General features: G+C 39.9%; 1 protein-coding gene across 1 annotated transcript; it reads right to left on the minus strand.

Annotated features, from left to right (window-relative positions):
• Window positions 1-6,548: 6,548 nt before the first annotated feature.
• LOC145455970 (von Willebrand factor A domain-containing protein 7-like) lies at window positions 6,549-10,520 on the minus strand. Its single transcript, XM_080333997.1, has 5 exons — window positions 10,460-10,520; window positions 10,117-10,284; window positions 9,552-9,670; window positions 6,996-7,113; window positions 6,549-6,911 (listed from the first exon to the last, which is right to left on the minus strand). The coding sequence occupies exons 1-5, from the start codon at window positions 10,518-10,520 to the stop codon at window positions 6,733-6,735; spliced, it is 645 nt and encodes a 214-aa protein (XP_080190123.1). The 3' UTR covers window positions 6,549-6,732.
• Between the last annotated feature and the right edge of the window lie 4,583 nt (window positions 10,521-15,103).

The following is a 15,103-nucleotide window of genomic DNA, read 5'->3' on the forward strand; positions in this document are numbered from 1 at the left end:
TGCGGCAACTGTAGGTACGGGGCAGCTCTTGCTTCGGTTTTGCTTTTCGAAATGCCGAAATTGTCAAACGCACACGAAAACAAAGTTTGCACATATATGCGAGAGTTTTCAACATAGTTTCGCAGGCCCCCAAATGGCAAACTGTTTGTGTCTTGTGCAGTCAATTCGTGACCTGTGACAGACGTTTTAGAGTGGAAAGTCACCGGTCGTCAGCAAATGCATCAAAGATTGCTTAAAGCAGCGGATAATACCGACGCGAAGACGCAAATGCAGTATTTCATTTTAAGTTCAAAGACTGACTTCAAGAGCATATTGGTTGAGGCTTTCCTAGCGGCAGTCATCCTTTTGCTGGGAAGCAACAAAACTTTAAGATTAGACAGCTGTTCACCGACCTTGGGCATTCGGTGCCGTCTGAGAAATCCTGCCGTGCTCATTAGGGCTGTTCAAATCCAACTTTTTCTCAAATTCTCTCAAGGACAAAATCTTCCGTATTTTTTTGGCAAAAAAATCGCCCTAGTAGTAAAATATTGGACCTTTTTACTACTGTATAAAGCCTATGTACGTCATAATTTATAACAGGGGTCAAAAACGCGGTGCCCGCGGGCCCCACGTAGCCCGCGAGGACCAGATGAGTGGCCCGCGAGCCTGTTCTAAAAATAGATCGAATAGCAGCACTTGCCAGTGAGCTTTTATTAATTTAAATCTGATTTAGCTATTCTTGTTTAAATATTCTAACATGTAACTTACAAATGACAATACATGTATATAAACACTTAAAATGATGATATCAAATATTCTCGATTACAATTAATAATATACCAACATGTAATCGAATCACAAGACTGACGATACGGCACACCGCCTATACAGGTGACATAACTGAATGCCATCCACGGTCTACTTGAAATGACGGGGGTCCCGTTATGGTAGCTCGACGTCTAGGAAAATGCCAAAGGAGTAAACAACATTACTATGGGGCAGCAGATAGACGTGAAGCACTAGCAGATTTTCAATGTCTGTATGCCCGTTACGTATTGTATCTTTTGACACAGCTTGATTCTTTTACTCTGAACGCAGTTAAGTACCATGTTTCCAACTATCTGTAATCGTTGCTGCTGCCCGGTATAACGAAATCTATTGAGCCTGTATGCTGAACAGCATGAGATTGAAATTGTAACACTGCAACATGGCCTGCACTTCATAGATCACCAGGCTGCACCAAACTTTTGGTTCTTTGTAGACACGGAAAAGTACAGTGGTATATGCACAGCAGCTATGAAGGCTGCAAGCATGCATGTTTGGTTCAACTGATCGTCGTGAATCAGCCTTTTATGACATGCACTTCATCAAAAACAAACAAAGAACACACCTTACTGATGCACATCTGGAAGACTCACTCAGTTGCAGTGTCAAGTTACATATCAGCAGTGACGTGCGGTCCAATGAGGCAGGTGAGGCAGTGCCTCACCTGTCGTCAGGGTGAGTAAGTGAAAATTGTGAAAACCCTCCATGCGTCGATGATTATTGATATTTTACATCGATGCTCATAAATAACTAAATTTGAACATTTATTTCACCCAACATCAATTTGCATAATTATTATTCAAAAATACAGCGCGAAAGGAGAGGTGAGGCACAGGTGAGGCACGGGCAGGTCGTGCCTCACTTGTGGCAATGCAATTCATCATAAATAGCTCGGAATTATTAATAACTGCTATTAATCAAATGCTATCGTCACACTGATTCCGAAAATCCAAATATTAACAGTGTCAGACCTCCAGAACCTCCCCAAAATCGCCAAGGAAGGTGACATTCGGCGTTATTACAGACAATGCCATTGCAGATAAACAATGCCAAGGTGAGGCACAAACTAATTTGCCTCATCCACTATTCGCTAACAATTGGACAATCGCAGCACAGTGAAACTATAGAGACTGTCTGTACATTCTACAGTCTCTATAGTGAAACGCGCTATCGGTTTTTGAATACAACAGTCTTGTAGGAATTATATAGTAGTGACGGCCAATACGTAATGCGGAGCAAATACATTCCCTTACTGATGTAGCTGTTATGTATATTTCCCATCCATAACTACGTTAAATTGTGGTATGTGAGAGCTACTTGCATAGGTTGCATTGTCGTTGTTTGTGGCCTTTATGCTGTGCTCAACTGCAATACCTAAAACCATAACCCTTAATTATGGTATGTGATAATACTTACATAGCCTGCGTTGTCGTTGTTTGTGGTCAATGGGGTCACTCCTAGTGTTTTCACACTAGTCTAGTGTATTTTGACTTGACCTAGTGTCCTAGTGTATTTTCTTGCGCAATTCGGCAAACCTGGTGTTTTTTACTGAAAAAGGATTTGTAAATGAGGATGCTATTTTCATGTGCTTCGAATAATTAATACCGGTACTTGAAGAGAGAGTAATTATTTTCCGTCTTAACTTGACCATTAAGCACAATAGCGACCAGTCCTACATGTATTGTAGAATGTGGAATTGCAACGGATATTAGTATGCAAAGAAAATGCTCTCTATAACCGCTGCTGTTGTTATTCACATCACGTGCGTGCGTGTTTGTGTGTGTGTGTATGAGTGTGTGTGTGTGTGTGTGTATGTGGGTAGGGGGGTCCGTGCCTCACCAAGCATGAGCCTCACCGCGCGTCTCTGCATATCAGAGTACAGCGCACTAGTTGATAGCATGCAATGACAGGCTTCCAATGGACTGATATAGAAACAGATAACATGATGTCCAGTCCAAAGTGTGACATGATTTATTCAAATATTTTAGTTGACTGTTGTTGCATGATTTATACAAACATGGTGCGAAGTAATTCATGGTTTCTTAAAAATGTTTGTAGCTATCTAGTTGAATTAAGATGTTTTGATTTTACAAGACTGTCTTAGAAGTCTTCCCACAATGTGATTCCTGCCCAGTGCTATGACTATTAAAGTGGAAATTCAGTCTGGTACGGTTAAACGGCGGGAGTGAATGGTAGCCCGCCGCTTTATTCAGTACCCAAAAAGTACTACAGTACAGATGCGAGCAGCAGAGGGAAATGATGCGTCACCGGAGGTGGTCAAAGTAGTCAAGAAAGTTACTCAAGTAGAAGTAGAAGTAGCGACGAAAAAATCTACTCAAGTATGAGTAGAAGTACTTTTTCCATAAGCAACCTGAAACTACTTGAAGTAGAAGTAGAATTGACTGACTTTAAAAGTACTCAAGTAAGTAAGTAGTTGTGAAAACGATCCTAATTCGTTCACATGGATTGTAAAAAGGTGCAAATTTAGCTATGCGAAAGGTGACGAGCTTAATTCATATTGATGCATACCAGCAGGCATCGAATTTTCGATAGCATAAGCATTCGTCCACATCAGGGGTGAAAATGATAGTATTGATATGGAAATGCGATAGTAATCCTCTGTTTTCTCGAACAGCACGTTGAAGAAAACAGCATGGCATGGCGCCATCCCCCATATTATATGGCCCGTAGTTTAGTCGAAGAGCAATACGGAGAAGTTGTATAGGATACGGTGTAAACACTTTGCGCGATTAGTAAACGTTAATAAAAAAGATGGTGGACCGTAAAAATGCTATATTGTGTAGCTTTATTACCGGAAATCAAAGGCATTGCTAGGCCTACACTTGCTTTTATACTTCAACATATATGTTATCCAGTCAAATGAACTGATATTAATTATACCTCAAAGTATATGATACTGGGAATTGAAAGTGAAACATGAATACTACTTCTAAAAGCGGAACATGTTTTTCATGCCTTTAGTTCAGAAAGTTTCAATGGTGGTATGCTAAAACAGCTCTAAAACTAACAAAAAAAGTCAGAGTCCACTTTTCCAGGTTAGGACGCGCCATGGACATGCTAGATTACGGTATGACATGTGAACGCTAGATTGCGAAACATCATATACTGTGATGAATTATTTCATATGGGCGAAGGGCGACAATGTGTTGTGAACGGAACCACCCCCATCACCCGCTGCCTAAATTATAGTCATCGATACTTTCGTGAAATGATACTGGTCACTTCGTATCCACTGCGCGCGAAGCGCGACGAAAATTCTGGGCCTTGCTCAACTTTTATAAAAATTAAAATGTTGATACTCCGTGAAAACAGCCCTGAAATTCCTCAGGCTATCTTCATGATTGGAAGATTGAACTACTTCTACTTGACAAACTGAAAATAGGGAAAAGTAAGTAAGTAGATCACAAAATATTACGGAGTAGAAGTGGAAGTAGCGAAAATCAGATCTACTTGAGTACGTACCAGAAGTAGAGGAAAACTACTTGAGTACTTCGAAAAAGTAGAAGTACTTCGTTACTGACCACCTCTGTGCGTCACATATAGATATACCAACTCGGAATCGTGTGCTCTTCACGAAATAAATTTGTTTCTGGTACATTTGGGTGATCCCATATATTTCTACTATACCGACGACCCTGATGGGAGATCAAGAAACAGCATATACAACAAAATGACTAATATAACAATTGGCCCACCCGAAGATCCATCATCATTTATAACTTGACCTAAATTTTCATCAACTCTACCGGTGAATCTGATCAGATGGGCTTAGAAAGAACAAATATTTGATAGTAATATGTGACACTGCTAATAATAATGACGAAATGCGTTCGTGAATCTGAAAAATTTTCGCGCTTGACGCGACCATTACTAATCCCAGTTGCTATTCATAACATTACCACTCGCGATTTCGGTGCGTATAGTAGGCCGATATGGAAAGTAGATTAGACCGGGGTTCACTGGAAATGGCCATGGACAGTTTAACATGGGTATTTTGAGTCCAGCTAGTTCATTACGGCCGTGCCCTGGAATGCGGCCGTAGCCTACATAAGTAATCGAAATCCGGCCGTGAGTAGTAAAAAGGTTGGCCACCCCGATTTCAACGTTGGTATTGGTCTTACTGGTTCTCTTGGAGTAGAAGAGAATGTAACTGACATGTGTTCAGCTTGCAATAGCCTATATGTCTATACTGATTCTTGAGGAAACCACTACGACAGCTCAGACATTTCGAATTGGTACTTCCTGCCTATGAATAGCTCAATGTACATAAACTTGAAAATCCTATTCACACTTGGCGCGATTCAAGGTGACTTGGATTTTTCGTTTTAAATGTACTAATGTAATCTGTGCCACGCTGTACAAAAGTGAACCGCAGAATAATGATACGCCCCATAAAGAAATACCAAGTTGGAATCGTGCGCGTCTCACGAATGAAGGTTTTTCTGGTACGTTTGGGCGATTCCAATATATATTTTCACCATGCCTACAATTCTGATGGGATGTCAAAAAATAACAATATGCAAATATTTGATTAATAAAACCGGTAGATGCATCATCATTACTTTTGTGTCTAAAATTTCCGAAGACACCCCGGTTACCGATTAATCTGATCACGAGGGCTAAGAATGGATAGATATTCATCAGTAATATCTGAAACAACCAATAGTATCGACGACATGAAGTTTCCAGGTTGAATATTTTTTCGCGCCCAGTGCGACCAGATGAGGAATCCAGATAACATTTCCTAGCATTTATACTAGCGATTTTGGTGCATACACAGTAAGTTTGCGGGGATGTTCTACTGGTACAGTTAACATCTTTTTTCCGCAAGGTGTATCTTAAGAAATTAGTGATAACACATAACCTCAGAATAGTTCTCCACGGTGCGAAATTTCCAGTAGCAAATTTAACATGAGTATATCACGTCGAGATGGGCCATGGCGATTCTCCGCCAGAACGCGGCCGTATACACTGTATCCAATCGAAACATGATAGTGAATAGCAAAAAGGTTGAACATTGAACACCCTGTATTAGGCTTACTGCGGAATCAGCGTGTTATGTGGTCAGGGGTATACGGTAAACGTCAGAGTAAACGTTAAAAGGGTGCACCACGACGAAAAAGGTTGAAAAGCGCTGGGATAGGCGACTTAATTTTGGATTGGATATAAGCACATTTTCTGCTACGCAGAATAGTGATCTGATCACCAAGGTGTCAGCATAGTGGTATGATCCACATATGTAACACCAATGGGTTGCGGATTCGAGTTCGACCGAGGTCGACTCCAGAATTCCTACCTAAGTGTTGGAGGTTTGTATAGAGGGTTGCATTTGGAACAAAAAACAATTTTAAACAAACATGTTAAAACAAGGCCCTTGTTTAAAACATGTTTTTGTTGTTTGTTTTTTTGTTTATGTTTTTTAAGTCATGACGTCACGAATATTCAATTGTGACGTCATAATGGATTGGCATTGACAATTGAAAAAAAAGGGTAAATATAGCTCCTTTGATGAAATATCTGTACTATAGCTGTTGAACCGACTATTTTGAGGATTCCAACCATCCCATATCGACATACGTCGGCTATATCGGGTAGTTATTGTCCGCAGGCTCAGACAACACGTTTTTGGCATAATTTTGCAACTTAAAAAAAACACAATTTGTTTATTAAAGGGCCTTTACTTAAAACACTGTCCAAAATATGTTTTAAACAAAGTGTTTTGAAACACCGTTTGTACTAAATGCAACCCTATTTGTGTATAGGCTGCTCGCTATTTGATCCACGTGAACGGTGTCTTAAAAAAGCCTAGAAGTGGGCCGTGATACAAGTCGGCAGATACGGAATCAATAATAAATAAAATCGGCCTGGGGCAAATGACCATTGTAGTCGATAAACACCATGAATACCTCAAACAAAAACAACAACCCAGAAGTAATAAAAGAATGAATTTAAAAGGATATATATGCCTTGCCTACCAGACCCGAAGGTGCGCTTTAGCTCATTCCTGCAGTGTTCTGGATCTGGAGAGTTACAGTACGGCTTGCACGGCCCACAGCATCCCGTCAAAATCGGTACGTAGTCACAATCTACGTCAAAATACCAACTCCTTAGAATATTTTACTGTACCGCATTGTCTTGTATAAATATACAGCAATCGAGAAGTTCATTACCTCTATCCTTGAGAATTGTGTCTACAATCGCGAGCTGTTCCGGATGCTTCGGCGTCGCGTCCGAGAAGAAAAATATCTTGCACCCGTCATTGGTTTTGGGGATACTTTGTGCTAGTTTCTAAATTTAAATCAAGTCGTTCTGACGCTTCAGTATATTTGCTAGTCAATTTGTTCTGCACGTCATGACTTTATAGTGTGCAGTTGAGGATATCTAGAAATAGTTTAAGATATCCTTGATGCGGTACATACATTACATTATTCACATACAAAACTATAAAATTCCAACTCGAAATTAAACCTGAAGATGTTGCAACTGCACACAGACGTGGTCAGTAACGAATAAATTTTGCATTTTCGGCGTACTCAAGTACGTTTTTCCTAATTGCAGTAGGCCTACTCACTTAAATAACTATAGGCTACTTCCATTTCACTTAAACAGTCTATTTGGCAAACTACTTTTTTCACTTTCGATATGGTAATGTATCAAGTAGTTTGCAACATTGTCACGAGTAAATTTTCATGGTAACTGGATCACGGTAGCTGAACACAGCCTCTAAAATTGCACCTATTTGTAGAGCAATTATTCGTTCTGAATTAGTTTCATGGATGCACCCTGCATGGTCTAAAGTAGCGAAATCCAGTTAACTGCTAAAAGATCCTTCGAGCCCCCAACCAAATCTGCATCTGTACACTATACCGGGGTTGTAACCAAGTCACAAGGTTCCGAGTCACAAGTCAACCTCACTTTTATAGTTTTGACTCGAGTCAAGTCAAGTCATTTTCAATTCACCACCGAGTCAAGTCCGAGTCCAAGTCAGCTAGTACAGGGTCGAGCCCGGGTAATCGTGTTTTGACTCGAGGACGAGTCCAAGTCATTATGTTCATTGTTCAGTTTTCAGTTCAATCCGGTTTAACCCACATTTTTCAACTCTGCTCGATCGATATAGAATGGCTCGCATTCATAATATGGTAGTTTTCCTCAGTTTTATCACCTTCTGGCCCTATTTCCCAAGTATCAGGACTGATAGACGAAATGCCAATAATGTGGTAACTTTACAATTCTTCGAAGTTACAATGAAATGTCTGTCTTGGCCGTCCTATAGTGTCACGTCATATGACTTGGTTCGGGTCAAGCACAATGACTCGAGTACAAGTCGAATCAATACAACAATTGACTCGAGTTGAGTCATTTTACGCATTTGAAAAAATGGCTTGAGTCAAGTCGAGTCACCAAAAATCGCGACTCGAGTCATTACAACCCTGCACTCTACTTACGTGAGTACTTGTCAGGCGTCCCTTTCTACTTCGATTTGAAACAGAATTGACATGTCTTGGAAATCACTATAGGCTACTTCAACTTCCGCTGCAGTACCAACGCAGACTGCATTGAACCCACCTGACTATACATTAGGGTTGCCATACTTCCGGAATTTACCGGACATGTCCGGAATTTCACTGTAAATACTGCGTCCGGAGGGAAGATCTAAAATATGCCTAAATGTCCGGAATTTCGAAGGCTTGAAGTAGGCTAAAATAATTTTCGTAAATCAAAATAATCAATATTATTTTTAAGCAGATTTATGCTATTTGAAATTTTTCTTCGCGCTGCGCGCGATTTAATACAACGTATTTTGATATTAATATGAGGACAACACACCGCCTTCGCAAAAAATGCAATCAAAAATAAATAAAAATAACCATCATTTACTCATTTTACTGGAATAAGTCTAATTGTAATTACAATTATAAGATAACGGTATAATCCTTGAGTTGGCTAAGGCCGATTGGATGCTTTAGCTTAGTCAAAGACAGTTGTTCTAAACCTGGGGGTCGTTTGCCTTTATTTTGGGGATCGAGAAGATGTTCCTTCCAGCTTCCAAAATTGGCCGTGAGGGCAAGCGGACTTTTTTATTAAGCAGTCTAACCTTTTTTGAGTTGGACCACGGAACATTTTCAAATGGAAAATGAGATCGCGGCCATAAAAGGTTGGAAACACCGGATGTGCAACCTATACTGGTGCATTTTCTAGTAATATATGGCAGAACCAATATCATTGACAGAATTCATTCACAAATTTTAACAAGCAGATACATATAGTAAGCCGGCAAGAAGTTGCATCGATTACCCTATGGTGGACCTAAGATTAGTGCTCTTTTGGGCAAAGGGGGCTGAAAAAATGTTGTTTCGGACCTGGTTACAACGCACAACCAGATAAACACACCGACCTAACAGTATAGAAAGGCTGTCAAACACATAACCGGCGGACCGCATAACGTCCACCATGCAGACGATTTCATCCGGCCCGTGAAGAAATCTGTTGCAGACCCTAGCGATATCCTGACCTCATATTAGAAATGGCCCAATTTAAAACCTATGTTCCACTCCACTCCTGTGTGTACAAGTACAGTCGATAGGCGAAGCTTTGCTAGTGTGACGTCATATTGACTGACAATGTGTTCATACCGCATTGTAAAATCCGCTATTGGGCGCTAAAGAGTGTCCGGAATTTGCTCCACAAAAATATGGTAACCCTACTTTACATCAACCCTTACTTACTTTCAAGCCTTTCATCGCCTGCTCCTTGCAATCGCCGCCACTTTTGGGTTGAAAATACCCGTTGATTGCTTTTATTATCAAATCAGGATTACCAGTAGGTCCCGTGAGAGTTCCGATACCTAAATACATACAACAGCTTACGAATGAAACCGAAGGTAAAGTCGCGAAAGTCAATTCAGCATTCCGCACTCTATAGAGGTGGGTATACCTGATATTAAATTGTATTTGCATATTTGATGACTTTCCTATCGGTCATGGAACTTTTTCATTGAATGCGATTGCTAATGAATGTTATGATCAAGTTCACTTTTCATCTTTATTATATGAATATATTATTCAATTGAAAATTGAAGTTCTGTACCTCCTAGGGCCTATTGAACCATAATTTCGTATTACGTTAAACCAATGTGCACATCTCGGAGTTGAAATTTTAAACCTTAAATATGTTGCTTAGAAACGAAAACACGTTGAAATGATCAACCGCCCATTTAGCGATGGTAGAGCCTTGTCAACGCCGGACACGTGATTTATTTGCTATTCGTGCAACCGTATACTTAGTGCTTACTAGGATCGTTGAAGGAGATGGAAAGCCACTCTCGAACGACATTCGGGCTGCCACCACACCTCCCGAGGCCGTTGACGCATTCTGCAATCCAATCTCTGACTGCCACGATCTCGTTTTCCATCGATCCTGTGTCATCCACGACGAACCCCATGTACTCTTTCCCGTTCACTGCAGAGGAAATGTTGACTCATGAAATTTTAAAGACGCACAAGTAGCCTAATGAATCAACATTCCGAGTAACGAAATGCTCGGGCATCGCTCGCAACACCTTATAATGCACATCATCTTTTAATGCTGAACTATATATTGACTACAATTTTTGTCAATGTCAATTCACACTCACCGATAGAGAAGGATCCCATCAGAGCAAGCATCAGGATTCTTGTCAATTTAGTTAAAGCCATATTTTTGAACTAAGGTTACTTTATCTTTATGTTGTCAGTATAGCTGAAAAATAGGACAAAATATGGTAATCAGACATGGGTCAATATATGTCGCCTAACAACTAGGGTTGCATTTAAACCAAACATGTTTAAAAAAAGGCGCTTGTTTAAACATGTTTTATTGATTTTTTAAAGCCGTGACGTCACGAATATTCAATTGTGACGTCATAGTGGACTGGCATTGACAATTGAAAGTATAGAGTAAATATAGCTCCTTTGCCGAAATATCTGTACTATTTTGCTCTTGAACCGAATATTTTGATGGTTCCAACCATCCCATATCGGTATACGTCGCCTATATGGGGTGGTAATTGTCCGTAGGCTCATACAACATGTGGTTACACAATTATGGCATAATTTTACAGCTTAAAAAACACAATTTTGTTTTTTTTTAAGGTCTTTGTTTAAAACATGTTTTAAACAAAGTGTTTTAAAACACCGTTTGTTTTAAATGCAACCCTGCTACCAACACACGATGAATCGTATGATAGGCCTGACCGTACGCAGCTCAGAACACTATTTCAGTAGTACCGTTTCCTATAGCAAAATGCAGCTCAACTTATAATGCCAGACCACAAGCACAGTCATACGGAAATTAGTTAACGTTCGCTTACATTGATAACATCGTCACCACATGCGAGAAATTAGGTACGTAATGAGGCGTATGGGCAACTCATATTTATACTTTTTCACCATTTATTAGACGAACGGCGGGGAAGAAGGCGAAAATTGTCACAACCAAGCATTCATAATGCGCCACCGTTCCTATACCACCGCAGTGTCATATCTTTCACTGCCCTGAGGCACGTGACTCAAATGTGGCATTTCAAGACTATTTATCGCTAGAATAGTTACTGTTTTGTATTCCAAACACGCCTTGTTTACTGGGAGAATGGTGCGTTTAGCAAACAATAATGTACTTTCCAGAAAATCAGTTTCTCACCGAGTGAACATTGAACAACTAAACAAGCATACCAATGCGGATACTTGCAATAACAAAGATATGTCGTTTTATATGATTTTCTGCCAGCAAGTTTTCTCGATCGGCATAACGATATGGAAATTATTTGGAAATGGAAAAGTCGAAGGACAGTGCGAACGAATCTTCGAGTATATCACATTAATTCTATCCGCCATTAGTTGATAGTAGGAGGACGAGTGTCTGCGTGTAATCTGTCTGAAATTATAGGAGCCTGTTTCTTGGAAATTTTTGCACTCCTATTTCGGATGAACACCCCAGATTTGCCATGCAGGTTTTAACATGACATTGTTTCCGGCACTTATAATCTACAGAAATAAGAACGAAGAAGGCTTGCCTAACTGCAATCAATATAGCATTTAGCATTACTGCACGAGATGCAGTCGACACGCTGTAAGCCGATGTGGCACGATGTAAATTTACAAAAAAATGACTCGGACTCATTCCTGTACTGATAGCAGCCGTTGCATTGCTATTATTCAAAACGTCCTTGGAGATCGAGAATTACCCGACAATACAGTATCCATTTATTTGTGATAGTAGGTCTTTGTCAGGGGTCTCAAACTCAAATGTGCTTGCGGGTCAATTTCCTAGTTTGTGATGACGACGCGGGCCGCAGCATCAAATAGGGGTACTAGCCTATATGTAGCCTATTTCCAAGTACGCTTATTTGACAGACCTTGCAGACTGCCGGCATTCCATGCACGTCGCGAAATTGTGATTTATTATTGTAATATTCATGCTTGCCACGAAAAAGTCATATTTTTAAATATTTAAATCAACTTGTTGTTGCACTTGGCATCATTTGTTGAGATAATGAGTTAAGCGAGAGGACTAATGCATCATGACATCGTAAAAGATGTCGCGTTATGATTTTCTAGATAGCTGACATTTGATGCGCCACAACTATATGTAGAATATTTAATAATGTAACAAAGATTGATCTGATTTAAGAGTATCTGTGGAGTTTGACCTAATCCGGGTTTTGGGCATTCTCCTTGTAAGTATAGGCTATTAACCATGTCATTGCCAGAATCAAATTAAATCAGAGTTCCAGTATAAAAACAGATCACTATAACAAATAAAATAATTGTGCCGTTGTAAAATAAATGTTCAATCGCCGAAGAATCCATTGGTGTTACAGTTGTGTAGCGTATAGGCTACCCCTACTCACGTTTAATTGGCGATAATATCATGGATAAAGAGACGCAAAATGACCCATGATGTAACTAACTATACATCAAGGTGGTAACAATATGCCAATGGTTTCCATACCGATCTGCTTAGATACCTAATAGGGATGGTGTGAACGTGAGGTTCACGTTCGCGTTCTGTGTGTGAACCTCGGAAATTTTCAGGTTCGCGTTCACAACAGAACCTTGTTAGGTTCTGCCCTGTGAACCCTTTTCATATGTTAAAACCTTTACTTCATTCTAAAATCTTTGGTTCACATTTATTGCAATTCAACTGCAAACCACTCTATGCATGGCGCTGGCAGCATAAACAATCAACACTAAACGAGCATGCACCTTGACAATCTCAAAAATTTTACTTGCCTTGTTACAAAAGTTTGCTCGAAATATCAAGCTTTCCGTTTGTGAATACACTACATGTAGTCAGCGAATGATGCCTATTCAACCAATCAGTGAGAGTGATATCGTTTTCTGGTGTAGAAATCTAGCTGGCGTACGGGTCAATCATGACTTCATATGTTTACTGTATCACAATAAGCAAATCCGTGCAATTAGGGTGTTGGCTACTGCTGTATAACTTGTTAATGGGGTAATGTCGGTAGCAAGTATAGAAACCCGTTCAGCACTCTGCTCAATATCCACGTATAACAATACTCAGACGCCGAAGACATTGTCCGGTCTGGCCTAGACCGTTCAGGCGTAAGCTTTCGCTGGCAAGTCCGCATCGAAATTGTTGGCAAAGAGACGGAAGATATTGATTTTATGGGATTATTATATCATTGCCTCAGTTGATACATTTAGCGACGTTTAAAACGTCAATATGTAGGGCCTACTTCAGCATTTTGGCATTATGTGGCACGAGTCATCGCTAGGTATATCGTGTACATTAATATAGTCTATCACTTCATTGAAATATAGGGTTTAGATTAGCAATATGACGTCACATGACGTCACGAGGTTCACGTTCGCGTTCACACAGAACCTTTCAAAAAGGTTCGCGTTCACACGAACCTGAACCTTTCAGAGGTTCACACCATCCCTAATACCTAACCGCTACGCAACGCAACAAATGGCACGACCTTTTGATATATTATGCTATTCTCCATGACAGTTTGATAGTATGTTGCGTCTGTGATTGTAGCAAGTCACGGCGTTCCGAGTCACAAGTCCTTCTCTGATTTTAACGTTTGACCAGACTCAACTCGAGTCAATTTTATTTTATCAACCGGTCAGCCCGAGCTCGAATATACGAAAGGTCGCGCCCAAAGTTCAAATCCCAATTTTCAGTCACGAGTCATCAACGGGTCATGTTTTATCATCATGATCAGGTAATGTGACATAATAGCTCATCTTCAACCGCATGGTAGCTTTTGAAAGTAGTGTGACAGCGAAGTTTAATGAGTAGTTTCCGGTTTTTGGAGTAGTTTTAAAATGACTTTTAGGTTCTCAAGTCAGAAATAAGATATGTGCTAGTTAAATATTGTCGAATACTTGAAAATCCAAAATGCCGACGCAGGCCGCACAAAGTGCTCTCGCCGACCGCGTGTTTGAGACCACTGGTCCATGTGAATGATATTTTCTGAAGTTTTCCGAATTCCTGACCATAGCGCACAAGGCCTTACCATGGGATATGTACAATTGTACATCCTCAAACTTTTAATACCAATAATATTATTATTCAAACCACTTAGATCCATCATAGAAATGAGGAGACGCGGATTTCAAGGAATTTCCCGGCATTTCATTGTAAATGGCAAATTCGCGATGGGAAATACTTTATGACGTCATTTACAATGAGCAACTAAATGACCTTTCCTGTCTAAACGCAAACCGATTCGTTTAAATAAAATCATCGATAATTTGCAGATGTTTGGTGTTTCCAGGTAAAATCCAATCCTCGAGCACGTTAGTTGATTGTGAACTGATAAACAATGTCAAACATTCCGTCGATGAAGCGTCAACTGTATGTACAGTATTTGAAATTAAGGAAATTGTCCTATTATCCAGAGAACTATGCGTGGCACATTGAACAATGTAAAAACATTCCGCCAATGACGCGTCGACTGTATGCATTTGAAATAGTCTTACATTACACTGGTCAACAATATTTTTGTTGACTTTGATCAGACAATTGATATAGACTAACTTTTGGGCGCTGAATTCAAAAATGACTTTCGTTTTTCTCTACCACGTCAATTTTTGGGTTAGGCACCCACCACATTGTCTCATAACCCACATAATAGCACTATTTTTAATATTTTGTGTTGATTGTATAAAACGTTTCAAAAAGTACAAGCAGTCTAAAGTAAATCAATAGACTTCGAATAAACATTTGCACTGCTACATTTGGTTGATTCAATCTGAAATTGCTT

This window comes from Botryllus schlosseri, chromosome 14, assembly GCF_051294905.1.
Source record: "Botryllus schlosseri isolate E-star chromosome 14, Bs_hap1, whole genome shotgun sequence".
Taxonomy (NCBI): Eukaryota; Metazoa; Chordata; class Ascidiacea; order Stolidobranchia; family Styelidae; genus Botryllus; species Botryllus schlosseri.

Bases quoted from the DNA above. Each gene is read 5' to 3' on its own strand.
- LOC145455970 (XM_080333997.1), bottom strand. From the start codon at position 10,520: ATGGCTTTAACTAAATTGACAAGAATCCTGATGCTTGCTCTGATGGGA. The intron at 10,285-10,459 runs GTGAGTGTGAAT...TTTCCTCTGCAG, and splicing joins GATGGGATCCTTCTCTATCG to TGAACGGGAAAGAGTACATG. The intron at 9,671-10,116 runs GTAAGCACTAAG...GTATGTATTTAG, and splicing joins CATCTCCTTCAACGATCCTA to GTATCGGAACTCTCACGGGA.